General features: G+C 61.3%; 2 protein-coding genes across 2 annotated transcripts; one reads left to right on the top strand and one right to left on the bottom strand.

Moving 5' to 3' along the window:
* The first annotated feature begins 146 nt into the window (after positions 1–146).
* Positions 147–7,065, top strand: ANKZF1 (ankyrin repeat and zinc finger peptidyl tRNA hydrolase 1). Its single transcript, XM_082483556.1, has 15 exons — positions 147–374; positions 676–785; positions 1,146–1,248; positions 1,641–1,825; positions 2,105–2,220; positions 2,513–2,666; positions 2,891–3,113; positions 3,290–3,391; positions 3,619–3,771; positions 3,885–4,001; positions 4,445–4,718; positions 5,155–5,266; positions 5,390–5,557; positions 5,676–5,746; positions 6,307–7,065. The coding sequence occupies exons 1-15, from the start codon at positions 248–250 to the stop codon at positions 6,425–6,427; spliced, it is 2,136 nt and encodes a 711-aa protein (XP_082339682.1). The 5' UTR covers positions 147–247; the 3' UTR covers positions 6,428–7,065.
* Positions 7,066–7,131: 66 nt separating this feature from the next.
* Positions 7,132–12,565, bottom strand: GLB1L (galactosidase beta 1 like; the record flags this gene model as incomplete). Its single annotated transcript, XM_082483491.1, has 16 exons — positions 7,132–7,353; positions 7,426–7,641; positions 7,949–8,080; positions 8,379–8,492; positions 8,622–8,711; positions 8,792–8,866; positions 9,000–9,118; positions 9,416–9,452; positions 9,690–9,815; positions 10,013–10,071; positions 10,152–10,332; positions 10,720–10,814; positions 11,089–11,149; positions 11,405–11,555; positions 11,889–12,061; positions 12,512–12,565. 16 exons carry the CDS (start codon positions 12,563–12,565, stop codon positions 7,135–7,137), a joined length of 1,902 nt encoding a protein of 633 aa, XP_082339617.1. The 3' UTR covers positions 7,132–7,134.
* Between the last annotated feature and the right edge of the window lie 59 nt (positions 12,566–12,624).

Below are 12,624 nucleotides of genomic sequence, written 5' to 3' on the forward strand. Positions count from 1 at the left end.
AATGGCCCCGGTGGACTAACGGCGTGGGGGGGGTAGGGGTCCCTGGGGCAGCGGCCGCGGGAGGGTCCCAGCCGTAGGGAGGGCTCGGTCGGGGGGTGGGCCTGTGGTGCGGGAACCCCCGTGGCAGGCGGGGAGAGGGACCCCGGGGAGGGGCGGGGACCCGCCCGGTCACCGGCATGTGGTTCCCGCTGCCCCCGGGGCCAGGCCTGCCGCTCAGGCGCTGTTCCCTCCCCTGGGAGCAGGGGCGATGCCGACCCCGGAGAGCAGGTCGGTTTTCGAGGCCGCCCAGGATCCCGTCCTCCTGCACGGGCTGACCCTCGTCACCGGAGTTGCTGCGGATTCGTGGGCCACCGAGCCGGCGCCTGTGAGCCACGGTATGTTGGAGCTCCACGGTGGCTGCGGGGAGTTATTTGGCCAAGCTCATGTCTGCCAGCCCCAAGCCACCAAGAAGGAGCTCTATCCCCAACACAGCTTGAGTGATTGCCCTGGGGGTTGGCTGTGGGAGCTGCCTGGTGGGTGGGTAAATGGGCTTTCCTCGGTGTCACCCCAAGGTCCCCGAAGTTCTTTTTACAGCCATAGGGCTGTTTGGGTGGCTGAGAAGAGACCCAGGAGGCCCCGCTCCTTGCGGTGCAGCCTGGGGAGCTGCCTGTGCCCACGCCTTTCTTCTTCTTCCAGAGAAACCTGCAGCCACCAGCAGTGAGGAGAAGCCCCATGGGGTCCCTGAGGTGCCGGAGCGGATGTGCTGCTTGACCTGCGGGCAGGTGTTTGGCAGCCGGGAGGAGCAGGTGAATGGGTCTAGCACAGCCCTGCTGCGGAGGCTCAGCCCCAGTGTGGTGCAGCCCAGTGCTGGTTGCTTCCTGGAGCTCAACTGCCTACGTCCTCTTGGGATCTGGCACTCAGACTCTGTATATTATCACTTTAAATGTTATTTACTGGAGGTAAATGGTACCTGCAGCACAGGTCTGCTCCTGTTCAGGTTAACTGTTACATGACTAACTCCTTAACGTACCTGTCTTCCAGTCAGGATCACTGCAGGGTCCTGGCATGAGTTTAGCCCTTGGAGTCTTGTCACCTCAGGGCCTTTGGTGGTGGGGGTTTCCATGGGCCACCAAGACCTTGCTGGCTCATACCTCTTTGCTCCACAGACTGAGCACTACCGTCTTGACTGGCACCGCTTCAACCTGAAGCAGCGACTCCGGGGGCGCCGGACACTGCCGGTAGAAGTGTTTGAGGAGAAGACCCGTGCAGGTGAGGAACAAGGCTGCCCCCAGCAGAACCCAGAGGCTCTCGGTGGCCTCGCTAGGGCTGTTCTGTGCAGCGATGAAGCCCCTGGCTACCTCTGTGAGCTCAGGGTCCCTTTATTCTGCCCCTGTAGGGTCTTCTGGGGGTCCAGCCCTACTCCTGAGCCTTGCTCACTTGTTATGGAGAGAAAAGGGTATTCTACCTGAGCCCCTGCCTAGGCATACCTGGGGGTCCAGACCCCCAAACCCCTAGCTCCCCAGCCCCCTTGTGATATGTAGGGTATTGGACAGGACATTTTGGGGACCATGGGCTAGCCCTTGGAGTCACCTGCAAAGTTTTGGGCAGGCCTTTGGTTAATCTTTGCCCTGCTCCACTGCTTAATTTTCTTTCTCTTGCAGGTGATGTTTCCAGCATCTCAGGGTCTGATTCAGAGAGCTCTGATACAAGCAGTGAGTCGGAGTTACTGCCCCCTGCCAGTGACAGCCCCGAGACCCCCCTGGTCCCCCGCTCCCACAAGGTGCTGCTCCGCAATGCGAAGGGCCAGCTCATCTCTGCCTACCGCTGCGTGCTGTGCACCAGGAAGGCAAGTCACAGCCCAGCTTGTTGGGAGAGGGACCTCAGAGGAGGTGGATGGCACTGGGGTGTAGACATCTGCCTGACAGTCCCCTTACGTCCCAATGTGGGAAGGGTTGTCTCTGGTGCCAGGTCAGAGCCCCAGGCTTGCTGGTGGCCTGATTTTTAGTTCTTCAGTGTTCCCAGAGACCTGCTTCAGGAGCCAGCAGAGGGTGGGTGTCTGTCCTGGGGGACAGCAAGAGATTACAAGGTGACCCTGTGGGTGCTAGCAAGGTTGTCTGGGTCTCAGGGTGGCATCAAGGAGCCAGTGGAGCTGACAGCATCACTGCAGAACCTCGATGCGAACACATGTTGGGTTGTGCTGATGATGGGCGGCGGGCACTTCGCAGGAGCTGTGTTCCGGGGGTGAGTACAGGGGGACAGAGCTGGGGGTTGCTGTTCTGGGCATGGTCAAATGGGGCTAGGCGTTGGATGGCCATCCCCTCCCTACTCCTCCATCACAGTGCTTACCACACCCTGGGCACCCACAGCTCCTAGTCTTTGTTTGAGAGTTGGCTAAGCCCAGTTGCGCTGCAAGAGAAGTATTAATCTTTCGGGCCCCAGGGGCAAGCCACAAGTTCCTAGGACCCCAGAGGACATCACCTCACCTCCTCTCCATACATGACGCCCTGTTGCTCATGCCTGCCCCTCTCTGCAGCCCCCAGGTGCAGGAGCACAAGACCTTCCACCGCTACACGGTGCGAGCCCGGCGGGGCACATCCCAGGGCCTACGGGATGCTCAGACCCCAGGATCAGCACCCAGGTCAGCCGGAGCCTCCTTGCGGCGTTACAATGAGGCTGCACTGCTCAAGGTGAGGACACACCACAGCACTGGGCTCTCGGCAGGGAGACATGGTCATGGCTGGCTCCATGAGGTGGTACCACACTGCTGCTGGATGGCATGGGTGGCATGTGAGCTCTGGAAGGGGTCAGGGCCCAGTTGAGGCTGCTCTGTCCTGGGTTTGTCCCTGCTCCGGAGCTACCTGTGCCCACACAGTGTGCTTGGGATCCCATAGTGCCTCCCTTTCCTCACCAGGATATTCAGGACCTGCTGGCAGCCTGGGCACAGCACCTGAATGAAGCTCAGCGCATCTTCCTCCGGGCCCCTCGTCATAACCGTGCGCTGCTCTTTGGTGGCAGGAACCCACCCCTCAGCCGGGGTGACCCTCGCATCTGCCACATCCCCCTCAGCACCCGCAGGGCCACCCTGCGAGAGGTGCTGCGAGTCCACGCCACACTGGCCAGCCTGCTGGTGTATGGTAGGTCAGACCAGCCCCGGTGTTTGTGGGTCAGAGCAGGTGGGGTGATGTGGTCCCTTGTGCATTAGGGCATGCTGCACTATGGGGTGGAGGTGCTAGCTCTCCAACCCTCAATCCCTGGAGACATGGGGTGCTCCCTGTCCCCAGGCAATGACAGGAGCACCCTTGCTGTCCAGGGAAGGACACACCACTGGCAGACATCACTGGATCCCCCCAGAAGGCCTGGCAGAAGAGGCAGCAGAAAGCAGAGATGGATCCCCCACAGGAGGACACAAGTGGTGAGTTGAGCTATGGAGGGAGACAGGACTCTGAGCAAGCAGAGTGGTCTGGTATTATGGCACAGGACCAGATTTGTAGCCTTGTGACAAGGCCTGGCACCACAGCAGGATTCTGTGGAGTGTGGCCTCATGCTATGCAGGAGAAGGGCAGGGTGTGCTTGGCTGAGAGCTGCGAGTGATTTGTACTGTGTGTGGGGCCTCAGCCCCTGTTTTATCACCCGCCTCAGTCCCAGAGGAGGAGGAGGAAGAGGAGGAAAGCCCTGCAGGGGAGCTGGAGACTGTGGAAGTGACACTAGGGACCTTGGACCTCCGGGAGTTTGAAGTGATGCCTAAGCGAAACCGCAAAAAGAGGAAGAAGAGGGACAAGAAGGTGGAAAAAGGTGAGGGGGAAGAACTGACTGGAACAGTGTAGGAAGGCACTGGAGGAGGGACCACCGTGGCTGCACTGCGGGCTGGCCCTGGCCCTCTTCCTCACCATGTGCTCCCTGTGCAGGGCCTTGTGCCGAAGAGATGGGTTGCCGTGGTACTCAGGATGGGCAGCCTGGCCTGGAGCTGGTGACGGAGCTGCAGGGGGAGGCTGAAGGTGAGCCCTTTCCCTGGGACAATGGAGGTAAGTGGGGTCGGGAGCTGGGCTGGGTGGATGTCTGCCCCATTTGCTGGTGTCTTTGCAGCATGTTGTGAAGAGCATGTTGTCAGGCATGTGCCCAGAGCAGCTGGGTGTGGGACGGCTGTAGTGCAGCCACATGCCTTTGAGTGAGCCGTGTGTTCGGAATGGTAGCTCTGAGATGGGGGGCAGGCAGCACCTGGCTAAGCCAGGTGTTTTGGGGGGTATTGGAGTGGGTCTTATCTTGGGAGAGGGCTTAGCTGCTGCCCACAGTGCCCAGCAATGCCATGGCACATTGTCGCACACTCTGAAGGTGCTGGAGATCCTGCAGTGCCCAAATCCAGCTAACAGGACAATGGTTTAACTGTGCTGTATGTGTTTCCTAGTCAGACCAGAGTACTGCTCTGCCCAGGGAACCATCAGACTCCCCTCCTGTTCTTCCCTCATAGGAGACCCTCAGACCCAGCTCCGCGATGCCCTGTTCACCGCCTGCAAAACGGGGAATGTGGGGATGCTGCGGCACCTCCTGGGTGTGCCAGAGAGTGGGGGCCTGCCGAGGAACAGCAAGGATGGGGAGGGCACGCAGCCCCTGGATATGACCCACTCCCTGCTCAACCAGCCTGTGGACGAGCACAGCTGCACCCTGCTTCACGTGGCAGCACGGGCAGGGAAGGCTGAGGCTGTGTGCCTGCTGCTGGAGGCGGGGGCGGACCCTGCCCTCAGGTATGGCTGCAGGGCGCCCAGTGATTGACAAGCACAGCCCCACTGTGGGAGCCCAGCAACTCCCTCCTGTCTCAGCCACGGGAGACTGGTGCCAGCCTTGTCCCGGAACAGCCGGGGTTGGTCTCTACCAGCTAGGACATCTGGGTTTGTTACGGGAGACCTAAAAGCTGAACCACCATTCTCTCTGCCTGCCCCAAAGTGCTCCCAGGTTTATTGGTAGGCAGTTCAGAGGGTAAGGATGAGACCACCCTTTGCCAGGGCATTTGAGATGCAAGAAGGGGAGGATTTGAGGGATTCTGATCTAGGGATAAGCAACTTTCCTCTCCTTGGCTGTGATACCCTGGCATGCAGTACCCGTAGCACACCTCTGGGCTCACAGTCCAGTGGGACACAGGCAGTAAGATGGCAGGGTGAGCTGGTCTTCCTTGTCTCACAGAGACAGGCAGGAAAGGACCCCCTACTGTGTCTCTGCTGACAAACTGACCCGCAACGCCTTCCGCAAGTTCATGGTGGACCATCCAGACAAGTACGACTACAGCCGTGCCAAGGTGGGTGCCTGCCGTCTGCCCTTGCCTTCTGGGGGATGGGGGACCCCAGAGCAAAGTGCATTTCGTCTGTCTATGCTGTTGCCCCTGGCTCAGTGGGAGATGCTGATTGCCCTCTGCCCCCAGGTGCCAGGGCCCCTCACGCAGGAGATGGAGGCCAAGAAGCTGGAGAAGAAGCGGGCACAGAAAGCCCAGCGGAAGCAGCGGGAGCAGGCGAAGCGGGAGGAGCAGCAACGCTGGGAGCAGGAGCAGGGAGAAAAGCAGCGATTCGCAGCCCTGTCCGACAGGGAGAAGGTGAGGCCGTGCATGGGGAAAGGGATCCAGCCTGTCTGGGGCAGTGCCAGTGCAGTGGGTTCTGGGCACAGCAGCTCCCAGGGGCTGGGAGGGGCTGAGCCATCTCTCTGCTCCCCAGAGGGCCCTGGCTGCCGAGCGGAGGCTGGCTGCACAGCTGCACGACACCGGCACAACTCTTACCAACATCAGGTAACAGCCCCAGCAGCAGAGCTCTGCAGACGCACTCTCCCATGTCAGCTCAGCTGTTCCCTGCCCTTCTTGCTCCAGTTCTCATTTCCAGTCTAAAGCTATTCCTGTCCACTCGATTCCCAGCAGTGCCTGTCTAAAAGCTTTCTCTCTCTCTTCCCCTGCCGCCCTGAAATACTTTGGAAAGGACAACTTGGTCCACTTGCAGCCAGACCTATGGCAAGCCCATCCCCCAGCTGCTCCTGTGCCCCTGACCCTGCATCCCACATCCCTTCCTTATGCCACCCCACAGGCAGCCAGCCTTGCCCGTGCTGATTTGGGCAGGGGCTTTTTAACCCCCCATGGAGCCAAATTCCCTGTGTTCCTCCTGCCTCGAAGTGCATCACCCCATGCAGCTCCTAGGAGCACGTCCTGGCCAGGCTGCTGGGTGAGCCCTGTAGGACCACAGGAGCCTCATGCTGCTGCTGTCTTATGTTACAGCCCAGGCAACGAATTCCCTCTGCTCCTCTAACCCTCTTGCAAGTGTACCCTGCACTCAGGGCTACCTCTGCTCTTTCCTGCAGCCGCTGCTGGCATTGTGGAGAGTCCCTGCTGGGCCGGATCCCTTTCCATTACCTCGACTTCTCCTTCTGCTCCACGGCCTGCCTGCAAACCCACCGCCGGGCCCGAGCCAGCCACACGTAAGGCTGGGGACTGCTGCCACCTGCCAAGGATCAATGTGGTGGAGATACGGCTGAGCACTGGCTATGCAGTGAGGGAGAGCCTGTGGAGCAGCGCTGGTTGGAGGGAGATGTTGTTCTCAGGAGCAACTCTGGCAAGGCTCAGGGCAAGAATGTCACTCTGTGTGGTGACTCTGGGGACACTACAACCGCGAAGTCCCTACGTACTAGTGTGAGGAGTTGGGACTGCTCCGTGGCCCAGCTGCAGCTTGGGGTGTCTTGCTGCTGGCTTTTCTCATGGCTACCTCGTAGGCTGCTGCCCATGGCTGTGGGACAGATCCTGACATATCCAGACCCTGCAGTCCTGAGGTACCTGCAGCTGTGCTTGTGGGCACCCTCTGGGCTGCGCTTTGCCCTCTCCTCTCCCGGATACCATCGGTGTTTCAGCCATATCATGTTAGGAACTACCTCCTCTGTCTGTGTTGTCAGTAAAGAGGTGCCTTGACCCCCTAGGCGTGGGGGGGTGTCACCATGAGCACTGGAATGATTTGGGGTTAACGTGCAAAACAAGATCCATTCTGAGCCCCTTTTTCTTTAGCACAGACCCTGCCTGGCTCTGGATGTCCATGCCAGGACATGCGTCCCTTTCCTGGGGCCCTGCAGCCCCTGTGCTTTATGAACCCCCTGCCACCTCCCAGCAAGAAGCGATGCCAGTGCCCGGCAGCCCTGCATTTATTCTGTGGCCTCAGTGCTATGGCTGAGGGTCCTGTTGAAAAGGGGTCGGTCGACAAAGAGCAGGGAGGGGGCAAGGGGTGCCCCCTCTAGCTCCAGCACTGTGATGTTGTTGGGGTGGCCAACATGCAGCACTGAGCCGGGCACAAAGAGGGTCTGCTGAGGTCCGCGGCAGGGCCAGTACCGGCCCAGGTTGAAGCCATTTATCCACAGCTGGCCCTGGAAAATGGAGATGGGACTGAGCTCTGTCCCTCCACCTTCACCCCTTCTCCTAGGTACGTACCACCTTACCTTGCTCCAACCTGGGAACTTCACAAAGGTGTCCCAGGCAATGCCAGGGGTCTCGAAGGTCCCAGTGTAGAAGGCTGGCCCTGCTCTGCCCCTGCTGCTTGATTTTGGCAGGGCAGTGTGGGGCCAGCCCTGCTGAATTGCAGTGTCTATGGCCAGTGGGTAGATGAGCCAGTTGCTGAGAGTGATGGAGTCCAAGGAGAGGTTCCCCAGCAAGCCCTGAGAAAGGAAAGGAAAAATGAGGCAGCAGGGTCTGCCAGAGGCAGGGCTGTGCTTGGCTTCCCCAGGGCATGTCCCCCTCACAGCAGTGAAGGTGGGATGGGATCCTCTTCAAGGGGCTGCACTGCTGTGCTGGTCTCACAGCCAGATCCTGGTCCTGGCAGGTTTGCCAGGGGATGGTGTGAGATTAATCAGGGAGCAGGGCTGGCGGTGGCCCCGCTGTGGCTGGGGTGGCAGGAGAGGGGGTGTTTGGCCACATGGGTGGCCAGGCCATCCCCTCAGGAACACCAGGGCCCTCTCCCCTCACCTTGAAGTCACTGACGTTGGCCCCAAAGCTGATCCTGCCCATGTTCTCCAGGAGCACATCCAGAGTGTCCCCTGCCTTGCCCGTCACGTGCAGTGTTGTCTGCCCATCCCGTTCCAGTGTCCCCCGGTACTCCTGCAGCCACAGGATCAGCACTGCCACCCAGTGCCCAGATCCCACTGCCCCAAACACTGCCGGCAGCCTGCCAGCATAGCACCCCACAGCCTGCCCCCCACCCCGAGCTGGCCCAGGGCTGCCCCCTACCCTCCAAAGGGGCAAATTCCAGCCAGGGGGCTACCCCACAAGGGCTCAGTGTGGTTCTCAGCACCCTCGCTGTCCCCGAGACCCGGGCATGGCACAGCCCTGCTGACAGCGGGTCCTGCAGCCCTCCCCGAGCGCTGAGCCAGGGACAGGTGTGCTCCCACAGCCTCACCTGCCGCAGCATCACGTAGCCGCGGTCGCAGATGCTGTGGGGAGGAGCCCCCAGTGTGGCTGGGTCCAGGACATCCCGGGGCAGCTGTGTGCGGTACACCACAAAGCCATGGGCCTGCAGGACACAGCAGAGTGGCACAGAGAGGGAAATGGGGCTGGAGACAGCTCTGCTCCTCCACTCCAAAGTCAGGGCAGGGCAGACAAGCGTCTCCCCCAGTGTCCCCCACTGCACCCAGCCCCTCACCTGCTTTATGGCCTCAAAGGTGAGGGGGAACTGGCTCTGGATGGGGCCGGAGGGGCACAGCACATCCAAAACATCCAAGAGGTCGGCATACTGCAAAGAGGGGGGGATGTGGCCAGGGCAGCCGGGCACTGCCAGGCAGGGACAGCACAGCCCTCGGGGCAGGCACTCACCTTCTGCAGGGCCACCCAGCCATAGGCGTACTTGGGGGTGGCAGGTGGCATCGGACCAACTGGCAGGGGCTGGAACTGAACAGCAAACTGTCAGCAGAGCAAGCAGGGAGATGTCCCCTGCCCTGCCAGGTCCCTCTGTGTCCCCCCTCTTCCCTGGCACAGGCAGGGGTGCCCAGTACTGTTCCCCTCCTCCTGCCAGGCTCAACACCTTGCTGATGACCGTGCGGATGGCAAACAGCTTCTCAGTGGAGTCTCCCACCTCTGAGAGGGGAGCATCATAGTCATAGCTGGTGGTTACTGGTTTGTACTGGTCCTTGAAGTCAGCACCTGGCCGGGGAAGCGATGGAAGCTGGAGGAAAGGGCTCTGGCAGAGCCCAGGGCATGGAACCCAGCCCCAGGCTGGCTGCAATGCAATGGGACGGTATGACCCAGAACCGAGAACCCCTGCCCGTGGACAAAAGGAGTCCCAGGGAGTGTCAAGCTTGGGTTCGGGGTCTCTTGGGTATGTATCAGCCTGCCCTGTGGGACAGAACAGGAGCCTGAAGCAAGCTCCTCAGGGATGGCCACGGAAAGCCCCCCAGCCCCACAGTGTGCCCCCGCTCCTTAGGACAGGGCCCTACTCACCACTCCAATAGGCGAAGTTCGTTCCCCCATGGAACATGTACCTACAGGACACCCCAGAGAGCCCTGTCAGCACCCCCACAAACCTGGCAGGGTCTTCACCAGGTGCTGCCCCCTCCCTGCTGTCCCCGCACTCCCAGCTCTGCCTGCTTCCCCCTGCCCAAGACCCGCAGGACGAAGGGGAGTGGTGATGCCCACTCCAATGCTGGCAGGTGGGAGGGCATCGCCCCCCCCCTCTTTTCCTCCCCCCAGGCTGTGCCCCCTTCCAGCTCACTACTTGCATGTTGATGCTGGCTCCAAGCTGCAGCATGTCCTCCAGCCCCCGGGCCACCTGTGCTGAGCTGGTGCTGGCGTGAGCCTCCCCCCAGTAGTCCAGCCAGCCTGTGTAGTACTCAGAGTTCACCTGGGGGAGAAAGTGACACTCAGAGTGTCACCTGCACAGAGCTGGGGCTCATGGCACCCCTCTTGTCAGCCACAACCCCCCTGCTCACCTGCAGCCTGGCTCCAGCACCCCTCTTTGCCTCATCCCCCCCAGCCCCTCTGCCTCCCCAAAGCCATCACAGGTCATTCCCCTCTCCCCCACCACCATGCCAAACTCACCAGGGGCCCCTTTGGCTCGACGCGGCGCTGGGCACCAAAGGCCTCCGTCACGTTGGAGCCTGCAGAGGTGGTGGGAGGGAGGTTGGAGCAGGATGGAGCTGGGACCCTCATCCCCTCTCCTCCTTCCCCAAAGGGGTACCTGGCCCGAAGTCGATGGTGGCGTAGAGCCCCTGCAGTGTGCCGCAGCGCAGCTCCTCCACCCCCGTGCTGTCAGTGGTGAAGAGCAGCACCTCGGTCCCCAGCAGCGCCCGGAAGGAGCCCAGCAGGTGCCGCAGATACTCGTAGTCACAGGCGTAGTAGCTCCCATATTCATTCTCCACCTGCGAGCCGGGCAGGGGCCGGCACCCAGCGTGCACATGGCAGGGCTGCAGCCAGGTCCTGCCGCGCACTGGGGTGAGCACCCACCTCTCCCCTTCCCTCCCAACATCATTAGACATCATGACAGCCCCCAGGTGCATCCCAAGACTGACCTTCCAGCCCCGCTATGACCTCCAGCTCTGTCAGTGTCCCACAAACCACAAGCAGAGTGATGGCAGGTACCCCAGAGTCCCAGCCCTTGGATTTAAACTCAGGTCCAGAGTTTGGGAGGGATTTATCTAAGAGCTGTGCCAGATGAGGGCATGGTGTAGTGGGTACAGGTGGCTTTTTGGGGCATGTCCAAACATGATCCAGAGCAGGGCAGGGGGCTGGGTCCCACAGCACCCTACCTGCACGCTGATAATGTTGCCCCCATTCTGGTAGAGACGTGGCTTGATCTTGGGTAGCAGGACATGGAGCCAGGAGTCCACAGCAGCCAGGTAGGCTGGGGAGGGAGAGGACAGCTCAGCTTGGCCACAGCATCCACCCCAGCCCACCCACAGCTAGCCCTGCCAGGAGGAAGATGGAGGAGATGGGGCAATGCCGAGTGTGATGAGGAAGCAGAGGTGGAGAACAAACTACAGCGCTCGCAAAAGACGGAGAAGAGGTTGGGAGAGACCATGCAGCGGGGCTGGCAGGTGCATGGAAAGACACTGGCATGCTGGGGCTGGCACCAGGTTGTAAGGACATGGTGGCCAGAGCCCCGTGCCAAGGCTCACCGGGGTCGGAGGAGCGCAGGACGATGTCTGGTTTCCACAGCAGCCAGGCGGGCAGCCCACCCTGGAGAAACAAGCACAGGAGAGAGGGAGGCAGAGGAACCATGCAGTAGCCCAGGCTGGCACACAGCCGAAACCTGGCCAGCGCAATGCCAATGCTCGGTGCCAGAGTAGCATGTGCCCCGCGAGGCGGCAGCCTGGGCATGGCTGGCATGGCACCAGGGTCAGCGTGCCAGCCAGAAGTGCCAACCTCACTGTGCCCTTCCCAGGCCACCTTTCACCCCTCCATGCCGAGCCTGGGGGAGGAGCTGGGGCTCACCATCTCCCACTCCGCACAGATGTAGGGTCCCGGCCGCAAGATCACCAGAAGTCCCAGCTCGGCTGTCAGGTCCAGGAAGGCTTCCACATCCCGGTCCCCAGCAAAGTCATAAACCCCTGGCAGTGGCTCGTGGTAGTTCCAGGGGACATAGCTGGGGTGAGAGGGGAGATCAGCACACAGGGGCTAAGGGCACCCCAGCATGAGTGGGAACCATCCCACAGGCTGGTCCCTCTGCTCCTGGGAACTGGTCTCCAGCCTGGGCTGAGGATGGCAACCAGGGTTCAACTGGGACTAGCCCAGGCTCATGCTTGTGTCTGGCAGGGGTGTCCTGGGGGTCCCAGTCAGCCCAGTGCAAGGGCTGGTCCCCACTGCCCTGTGATAAGACAACACCCTTGCCTCTCTCCCTACTCCGGGGACCCCAGAGACCCTGAGGGGCTGCGGTGGCTGTGGTCTCTGTGCCATCAGGTCTGTCCCCATTGCTTACACCTGCACGGCGCTGAGGCCGCTCATGTACATCTTGAGGAGCCGGTCCCTCCAGGCGGGGCGCGGGACGCGGGCGTAGTGGATGCTGCCCGAGATGTAGCGGAAAGGGGCACCATCCTTACGGAAACAATCCTCCTCATAATCCAGCTGGAAGGAGCGTGCCGGGGGGGAGGCCTGTGGGAGAGGGGCAGTGCTGGGGTCTGCAGACCCTCCCCAAGCCCACCCACCCCCTCCCACACTCCCTGGGACAGGGACTGATGGGAGCTGGTTCCTGGGGGGGACCCTCTCCATCCTCAGTGCAGGGACGAGGCAGGTACCATGCTGTCCCGGGAGAGCAGGAGGAACAAGCAGGGCAGCTGCTTAATGCCCACCCCCCTCGCTAATCAAACACCCTGTGGCTGAGCTGGTGGCATTTTGGGGGACGGGTGCCCGGAGGGCAGGCAGGGAGCTGGGAGTGCAAGGGGGACATTGGGGTGGGACATGGGCTGCAGGAGAAGGGAGCCATAGCAGGAAGAGCAAGGACACGCGGAAGGAAAGCAAGGCAGATCCCGGAACTGTCCCACTGGATCCCTGGCAGCTCAGCACCATGCATTTCTCCCAAACTTCCCACCCATGCTCGCTGACCTGCGTGTGCAGGAGCCCCACTACCAGCAGCAGGGCGAGAGCTGGCAGCCCCATCCTCGCTGGGAGCTCGGCAGGCCCGGGGTGGGGGACAAAGAGGGACGTGGACACCACCA

The sequence above is a fragment of the Vanellus vanellus genome, assembly GCF_965231255.1.
Source record: "Vanellus vanellus genome assembly, chromosome: 5".
In the NCBI taxonomy this organism is placed as follows: domain Eukaryota; kingdom Metazoa; phylum Chordata; class Aves; order Charadriiformes; family Charadriidae; genus Vanellus; species Vanellus vanellus.